Genomic DNA, 9,237 nt, shown 5'->3' on the forward strand with positions numbered 1-9,237 from the left:
TTTTTAAAACTGAATTTAAAGAACAGTGTCACCCCCAGGATCTCCTATGGGCTTGGGCCCTCACATTCCTGGGAGCCTGGAGGGCAGGAAGGCCGACCTGGGTCACGTTGTTGGAGGCGCCCTTGTTGTTGGTGAGTTTCAGCTTCCCAAAGGAGACCTCCTGGCGCATCCAGTGGGCGCCGGTGTTGGGGGAGTCGGGGTGCACGTAGAGGCGGTTCCCTGCAGACAGGGGTCAACAGCTTTGCCCTGGCCCGGCCCGGACCCTGGTGAGGAAGGGCTCTGCCTGCTCTGGCGGGCTGGGCAGGATGCGGGGGCGTGCAGAGGACAAGCTAGAGAAAAACGGAAGCTAAAGGGAAGTGGCAGGTAGGGGCGGGGTGGGCCACGGAGTTCAGTCCTGGGGTGAGGCCCAGAGGACCCACCAGGGGGCACCCGCCACTCCCAGGCACCTACCTGGCATGCTGCCCTCCGCCTTGCCGCACTGCACCCACTTGCCGCTCTGGTACCGCCAGTGGTGCTGATCCACCAGGACCACATCCACAAACATCCTGTAGTGGCTGGTGGGCTCCAGCCCGGCCACAGTGAAGGACAGAAAGGGGAACATCCGCCTGTGAGGAGAGACAGAGCGGGCGTCCTGTGCACCAGCCCACAGGCGAGCCAAGCCGGCCTCTGCCCCACTCCAGTGCCCAGGAAGTCAGCTGGCCGCGTGGGAAACACAGTTTGGTTTTTGTTTTTTGTTTTGAGACTGGCTCTTGTAGCTGGCTAGGCTAGCCTTAGACTCCCATTGATCCTCCTGCCTCAGCCTCCTGGGTGCTGGGATTACAGGCCTGTGCCACGATGCCTGGTTTAAGGTTTTTGTTTTGTTTTGTTATCCCCTCCCCCCTTACTCTTTTTTTGGTGGAACCGGGGATTGAACTCAGGCCCTTGCGCTTGCCAGGAAGTGCTTATTCCACTGAGCTATCTCCCTGGCTCCCCCTCTTTTCTCTTTTTTGACACCGAGGATTGAACACAAGATCTTGTGCTTGCTGGACACCCAAGCGACATTCCACCCCCGGGGCACTCTACATGCTCGCTCCTAACAGTGTCACTCTAAGGGGCAAGAGCATCCCCCACGGTGACAGAGTTTGCTCAAAACAAGCCGCCTTGCCTGGCTGCCATCTCCACCCTCACCACCACCCCAGCTCCACTATCTCAACTGCCGTGGGCCGGGCGCCATCTCCACCACCCGTGCAACCCGGGCCTCCAGGGTCACGGTGGCTACAAGACCCCACTTCCCCACCGTCGCCAACTCGTCATCACCGCTCATCTACAATGCCACCTGCAACGCTAGAGTCTGCCACTCTGCCCACCGAGCCCCTCCAGCTAGCCACAGCCCCCATCTAACCCAACACCCATACTGCCCCGGCACAGCCACCAGTTCCCAAGCTCCAGGCCAGCCGTCTTGCTCCTCAAACCCAAGCAAGAGGAGCAGGGTCATCAGAATGGCAGAAGCAAAGCCTCATGGGAAATGCTTCTCAGTCCCCTCCCCTCCCCCCTCTGCCCCCTCTTGCCCTTCCCTCTTCTCCCTTCCCTTGCCTGGTGGTTTCTAATTTAGAAGAAACTGGGCTCTTCCTCAGAAACTAGGGTCTGAGGAAGAGTTCCAGGGCCCCCACACACTTTTATTTTTGGCCGAACCAGGGATTGAACTCAGGCCCTTACGCTTGCCAGGCAAGCACTTACTCTACTGAGCTATCTCCCCAGCCCTCCCATACACTTTCGATGGGTGCCAGACCCCAGCGTGTACCCAAACCACATCCCTACCGATCTTGGGAAAGCCGTGGCCCTCATATTCCTGTTTCCCTCAGAATCCTGGGCCCCAGGACTCGGGAGATACAGCTTGGTGGCATAAGAGTTTGCCTGGCAAGCGCAAGTTCCTGTGTCCCATCCCCATTGTTGCATACCTTGCCAGCCCCGGAACCTGGCATGGTGGCACACGCCCGTAGTCCCAGCCCTAGAGAGGCTGAGACAGGAGGATCACTATGAGTCTGAACTGCTTTGCAAGACCCTGTATCAAAAAGAAAAAGAATCTTGGGGCCCCCAAAAGAGATTTGTTCTTTCTTCCTTTCTTTCTTTTTTTCTTCCTTCCTTTCTTTCTTTCTTTCTTTCTTTCTTTCTTTCTTTCTTTCTTTCTTTCTTTCTTTCTTCTTTTTTGGTGGAACCAGGGATTGAACTCAGACCCTTGCGCTTGCCAGGGAAGCGCTTATTCTACTGAGCTATCTCCCCGGCCCCAAAATCTCTATTTCTTCACCTTTAAACACAGGTAACTCCCATCTGCCCTTCCTCTTCCAGCTGTTTAGAAGCTCAACAGATGGGAAACTCAAGCCAGACACAGGAGCGCACATCTGTACTCCCTGTACTCTGGGAGGCTGAGGCAGGAGGAGTACAAGTTCAAACCCAGCTTGGGCATCTGAGTGACTCAACAAGACCATATCTCAAAATTATTTATTTATATATATATTTATTTCTTTATTTTTCAGTACCAGGGATCGTACTTGGGATCATGTGCTTGCCAGGCAGGCACTTAACGCTGCTGTTAGCTCAGCAGCAATCTCCCCGGCCCTTTAGAATTAAAAACTTTTCTGAGCGCGTCATCCCGGCACTTGGGAGGCTCAGGCAGGAGGATCGTGGTGAGTTCAAGGCCAGCATGGGCAATGTAGAGACTGCCTCAAAAACACAAAAAGCAATATTTCCAACCCATTTTTCAAACCAGCTCAACCTCTGACGGTGGTGAAGCCACTCATCTGTCTTCTATTTTCTAACCAGTTCCGGTCCAAACCTCGATGACTAAAGAAACAGAAAGAGAATGCTTTTCTTTTTTTTTTAAGTCCTAGGGCTAGAGCCCAGGGCCTCGGGCAGGCCAGGCAAGTGCTCTACCCTACCTGCACCCCATCCCTGAAGCACACTTTTTTTTCATGTATTTAGTACAGGCTCTCACTATGCAGCTTGGACTCACAGTGATCCTCCTGTTGAAACTTTTTTTTTTTTTTTTTTTTTTTTGTGCCTGGCTCTGCTCTGGGAGCGGGGCTGGCACAGCATGAGGTGCTGCAGATGGAACTATGGTCCCTGCACTTGCCTAAGCTTGCCTAAGCAGGCGCTTTAGACTGCTCAGCTATCTTGCCAGCCCCTGAAACAGACTTTTTGAGCTTCTGCTTACACCCCAGCCAGTTTATCAAGCCAGGCCTTGGAGATAGCAAATGTGATTTCTTATCTTATATTTGAAGAAACTGAGGCTCTGAGAGGTTTGGTGACAGCCCCTTGGTAGAGGAGCAGAACTGGGGTTTCCACCTTGCTTTTATCTCTAGTAGCTCAAAGCACAGGAGACACCTGAAGAGGATGGGGGTTCTCTGGTTCACCCTAAAAGTCTAGAACTGCCACCAACTAGAATCTCGAAACAGTCCCTGATTTACATAAGTTGCTGGGAAGGGACCTGAATGGGGAGGGGTCCCACACTGAGCCCCCAACCACCCACCAGCCCACCCTCAGGACGTGCAGACCAAGAATCCACTCCCTCTGGTTCCCGCAGGAGCTGCCACCTCCAGACGGCTCACAGGGGCACTGGCACTGCTCCTGAATCCCCAGAGCCTGGCCTGGTCCCATCATGATCCTTTTAAAATTTTTTTTTCTTGGGGGGTGGGAGAGGTTTTTTTTTTTTTTTTCCTTTAGACAAGATCTCACTTTGTAGCCCAGGCTGGCCTTGAACTCACAGCGATCCTCCTGCCTTAGCCTACCAAGTGCTGGGATTACATGTGTTTACCATGCCTGGCTTGGTATCAGTTTTTAAGATGCCTGATCAATTTAACAAGACCCTGGGGCTGGTGAGATGGCTCAGTGGTCTAAAGCACCTACTTAGAACAAGCTTAGCAAAGCACATGGACAGCGGTTCAGTCCCCCAGCACCACATGCCAGCCAGCCCCGCCCCCAGGCAGGCTGAGCTGGCCACACACACACATAAATAAATAAATAAATAAATAAATAAATAAATAAATAAATAAAAAATAAAAAAAAAATTTAACAAGACCCTGGCTCAAAATTTAAAAAAAATTAAAAAGGTCATGGGATGGGGCCAGGGAGATGGTTCAGTGGAATAAGCGCTTCCCTGGCAAGCGCAAGGGCCTGAGTTCAATCCCCGGTTCCGCAAAAAAAAAAAAAAAAGGTCATGGGGTTTAGAGTGAAGCCCCTGGGTTCATCCCACAGTGCAAGGCAGCAAAGGCCTCCTGCCGTGAGTGTTTTGATCACCAAACTGCAGAAGGCCCCGCAGAGCTCTGCTCGGCCTTCAAGGCAGCTCTCCTCCCAGAACTTCAGACCCACACGGCAGAAATCAAGTGGCCATTTGCAAGCCAGCTGCAGTAAAAACCAAAGTTGAGTCGGGCACAGTGGCTCCTGCAGTCCTGGACACTAGGGAGGCCAAGGCAGAAGAACCACTGAGCCCCGGATTAAGATCCACTGAGCCCCGGATTAAGATTCTCTCTCTCTCTCCCCTCCACCCCGTCTCTGTCTCTTTTCTCTCTCTTCTTTAGAGACAGGGTCTCCCTCTCCCTGTATAGTGCACACTGGCCTTGAACTCACTATGGAGCCCAGACTGAGATTCCAGCTCTTGAAAAAATTAAGAAAGCTGTTTGTACCTTGTCACTTGCTGCCAAAGAAATGATGGGCATCAGCCCTAATAGAAAGCAACTTTAAGCCTGAAAAAACTTCTTTGAGGCATGGAACATTCTCAGAATTGGGACTGTGGCCGGGGGAAAATAAAGTAACAACGGCAGCGGGACCTGCACAGACGACGGCGAGACGGAGATTGCGGGGCTGCCAGCTCTGCGCTTGACTCGCACAAACCCCGGAGCAAATGGAGCCGCTGAACACCAGGGCTCCCCAAAATTGCCTTAATTACAATAATCAGCCAATCACACCCAGAAAAGCGGGGATTACCAGCAATTAATCCACACCCACCCGCCCACTAGCCTGGCCTGTCTTCCCTCTCTGAGCAGGCCGTGCTCAGGGCCTTTCGCACTCTCTGGCTTGAACTCCACAGAAACGCCACTGACATGTGTGCCCAGGCCCAGCAGTCCCCAGTGGACCCCAGCAGTCCTCAGTGGACCCCCATGGTCCCCACTGCCACTTTGTACCCAGCACTCCCTTCCCCACCAGTTGGAGCCCACAAGACGGCTCCTCTCCGTACCCCAGTCCTCCCCTGCTCCCCATCCCTTCCTGTCCTGGGCCCAAAGCCGGCCAGCTGGTCCAGGCCCAGGGTGGCCCCAGGTGGGTAGGAGAGGAAGGACCTGGGACAGCATGAGTCAGCTGAAGGCCATGGGCTGTGGAGCTGTGGGTGGGCCTGAGGTGGAGGGAGTTTTTAAAAAGGAAAAAGCTCGTGGGTGATGCGGTGGTGACTGGTAGGTCACTGGAACCCATGGAGGCGCTGGCCAGCCCGCCAGAGCAGGAGGACAGAAAGGAAGCAGTGACATGGGCCTAAAAGCCCTGGTCGAGAGGAAATGGCTGCAGCCTTCCCAGATGGCGGGAGCCCAGCTGGATGGCGGGAGCCCAGCTGAGGAGGCACCAGGCCTCGCTGGGCTGCGGGGGGCCCAGCCTGCGTCCCTCCCCCACCCCAGCTCAAGCCCTTGGGACCTGATCCAGGGAGGGATCAAAGGAAATAGTGAGGATCTGTGCACCCCACTTAACAGGGATCCCAAGTTGTCCAAAATGGCCCCATAAAATGGATTAAAGCACAAGGATTGAGCCAGCTATGATAGCCACAGCTGTAACCCAAACACTCTGGGAGGCTGAGGCAAGAAAATTGCAAGTTCAAATCCAGCCTGGGCAATTTAGGAACTTAATAAGATCCTGTGTCAAAATAAAACAGAAGGCCAGGTGTGCATAGCACTTGGGGGCCTGAGGCAGGAGGATCGTCATGAGTTCAAGGCCAGCCCAAACTGAGAATCAAGACCTTGTCTTAAAAAATAAAGGGGGGCTGGGGAGAGGGCTCAGTGGAATAAGTGCTTCCCTGGAAAGCACAAGGGCCTGAGTTCAATCCTCCGTTCCGGAAAAAAATAAAAAATAAAAAATAAAATAAAATAAAGGGCCAGGGAGATAGATAGCTCAGCAGGTTAAGCGCCTGCCTGGCAAGCGCAAGGTCCTAAGTTTGATCCCCAGTACAAAATAAAATAACAAAGGGCTGGTGATGTAGCTCAATGTACAAGCCCTAATTCATATTCCTAGTACCATAAAAATAAAAATGAGGTCAAAGATATAAAACTCAGAAGTACAGGCACAGGGTTATGAACAAGAAAACTTGGTGATATGTAGGAATTTCTTTTCCACTTGCCAGTGGTACTGCAGAGGTTGTCTATTTTTGAGACAAGACCTTGCTATGTTACCCAGGTTGACCTAGAATTTGAGATTTTCCCACCTCAGCCTTCTTGGTAGCTAAGATGATGGTCATTTTTTTTTTTTTTAATGATTCATTTTCACAGGTGCAGAAAGAATGATTCAAGGAAGAAACAACATCTGGATTTATTAATCATGCACTATGCTATCACATGCTTATAGCCAGAGACGCGTGGAAGTGGACATGGTAAGAAAGACAAGGCTGGACGGCACTAAGGCCCATTGCAACCGGGGGACGGCCGGGCAGACCAAAACCCGGCACGTTGTTCTGTCCACTTTTGTATGTGGTGGGCTTTTTATTTTTTCCATAATAAAAAAAACTTAGCAGCGACGAGGCCCTGGGTTCCATCCTTAACAACGACAGAGGGGTAGCGTCAGCTCATGGTTCTAACATTGAGACAGCGAGAATTTTCCATTGAAAATTATGTCTCAGGGACAGGAGCAAGAGAAGCCCACAGCTGCGGGGTGATATGCACCCAGGAAGTGCCTCCCTGATGCACCTCAATGGGCCAGCCGGCGCCAGCCCTGCCCAGGCCAGCCCCAAAGCCTCGGCTGGTGTCCCACCTGCCCTGCCATGCAGGCCTGTCAGGCTATGGGGACATCTGCTGGGGCTGTGGCAGGGCCATGGTGCTGGGCCTGTGGTGATAGGTGCAAGCCACCAGCCGTGCCTGGGCCTCAGCTTACCAACAGAATGGGGAGAAGGCTGTGTACCTGGTGCACAGTGAAATAATGGAAGTGAAAGCACCTTGGCCCATCGGCCAGTGTCCCGCAGCAGGGTTGGCTGTCTTGACTGGTGGCTTCGGGGGACAGAGAAAAAAAAACAACCCAGGCCCTGCATCAGTCAGCCACCGTGCTGGGGAGGGAAGCTTCTAGGAGCTCTTGGTGTCCCTGCCCTGTTTCCCTTTCTGTGCAGGGGATCTTCTTGTCCCTTCCAATCTGGACATGCAGGGAACCAAAAGCCTAGCCTGTCCTTGGGGACATCAGAGAGGGACTGTGTGGGACGGAAGTCACCTGCAGTCAAGATGCACCGCCAGTGCCCAGACTGGACACCCACTAAGCAAGGCCTCCCCACCCCCTCTGGCCCCAGCTTTGGTCCTCTCCAACACCAGTGACAATCACCCCGGCTCCCAGAGTGCCCGGCCAGTCCCCACCCAAAAGGCCCCACTGGGAAGGGCCCAGGCACTTCAGGGTTTAGCTGCTGACTACACAAACACCAGGCAAACTGCAGCTTTCTCTTTCTTTCCATACCATGGAGGCTCTAGCGGAAGCAGCCGCCTCAGCCCCAAGAGCTCTAACTGATGCACTGGGCTCGGGGACCCATAGAGGCACGGGCTCCCGCTTCCAACTTCCCCAGACTGTTAATGAACATCTGGGCAGAGGACTGGCACATTTTCGGGAATCAGTTCCAAAGCAAGCCCTGTTGGACTAGCCACACCACCATAGTGCCTGGGTGGGGGTCACCTACTCAGGCCCGCACCACTGAGGCTAAATGAATGTATGTGTCCTCCACAACTTCACTGCCCCCCTTCGCATCACACACAGACACACACAGACACAGACACAGACACAGACACAGACACAGACACACACACACACACACACACACACGACGTATGATCTCAAACTTACACCGGAAGGAAAACTTGGCAACTGCTTCTCTGTGTCACCAAATCCCCTTCTGCCACCAAGCACTACTACCAAGGCGGCTCTGGACAAGGGCACTGCAGAGGCGCTAAAGGGGAGGTGGGCACAGAGACCCCAGGGCACGGGGGCTGGTACGCGGCCCAACACTCCAGTTTGCTGCCCAGAGGGCCTGAGAGGAGCCCAGCCCTGTCGGCTCCCGGAGCGCGGGACCGCCGGCCTCTCCTCCGCTGCGCACCCGCGCACCCGCGGGAGCTGGGCTGGGCTGGCCTGGGCAGCGCCGCTGCGCGCTCCTGTCCTCACGGCAACCCGCTCGGCCTCCGCTGAAACCGGAGCCCACACGGAAGGGCCACAGCCCCTGACGAGGTCTGGACAGAAAAAAGGAAGCAGAGGGGAAAAAGAAAGTCGGCTGGGTGCGCACTCACCGGCCCTGCTTGGTGATGATCATCTCCGTCTGGTGCTGGTTGAACTTGGACCACAGCAGGTGGTTGTTGAGCGCCACTCTCAGCTTCCCCGACACCTCGAGCCCCGCGGGCAGTGCGAAGTCGTCTCGGGGCCCCGGGTAGAGCCCGGCGCGCGGGTCGGGGACCGCGTAGCCGCCGTCCCCGGGGTGCTGGAAGGCGTCGGCGCCGGCGGGCGGCGGGAAGGTTTCGGGCGTCCCCGGGAAGCCGGCGGCCGGGGCCCGCGGCGGGTACGCGTAGGCGCCGAGGAAGCGCCCCGGAGGCGCGGACACCAGGGCGCCCCCAGCGTAGGGCGCCCCGAGGCCGCCAGTCCCCCGACGGTCGCCCGTGTCGGGTGCGCCCGGGTCCGGGTAGAAGTAGCTGCGCGGCTGCGGATCTCCGGGCGCGCGGCCCTCGTCGCCCGTCGGCATCGGCTCGGTGCCCGTCAACATCTGTCGGTAGCCCGGCCCCACGACGCCCATCCGGGGCGCGCTGGGCACCTGCCTCCCTCAGCCGTGCGGACGAGTCCCTCTCGGCGCAGGGAGGAGGGGCGAGGGGCCTGAGGGGGCCGGGGCGGGCCCGGGGGGGTCCCCACCTCGGGCCTGGCCGCGACGTCTGGTTCCCGCGCCCGCTTCTAGGGGCGCGCAGCGGCTCCTGGGCTCCCTCCCGCCGGCCGCTGTCACCTGAGCCGCGCTGACCTTTCTGAGGCTTTATGAAGCTCGAGGAACCCCAATCTGCCGCCCCG

General features: G+C 55.6%; 1 protein-coding gene across 1 annotated transcript in view; it reads right to left on the reverse strand.

Annotated features, from left to right (window-relative positions):
- The window catches only part of Tbx21 (T-box 21), an 11,329-nt gene extending 2,195 nt beyond the window's left edge, over positions 1 to 9,134 (reverse strand). Inside the window, exons 1-3 of the mRNA XM_004633677.2 lie at positions 8,478 to 9,134; positions 451 to 605; positions 98 to 219 (exon numbers count right to left, since the gene is read on the reverse strand). Of these exons, the coding sequence (XP_004633734.1) occupies positions 98 to 219; positions 451 to 605; positions 8,478 to 8,974 (774 nt within the window). The 5' untranslated portion in view covers positions 8,975 to 9,134. The remainder of the gene's footprint in view (positions 1 to 97; positions 220 to 450; positions 606 to 8,477) is intronic.
- Positions 9,135 to 9,237: the final 103 nt, after the last annotated feature.

The sequence above is a fragment of the Octodon degus genome, unplaced genomic scaffold, assembly GCF_000260255.1.
Source record: "Octodon degus isolate 3935 unplaced genomic scaffold, OctDeg1.0 scaffold00056, whole genome shotgun sequence".
Taxonomy (NCBI): Eukaryota; Metazoa; Chordata; class Mammalia; order Rodentia; family Octodontidae; genus Octodon; species Octodon degus.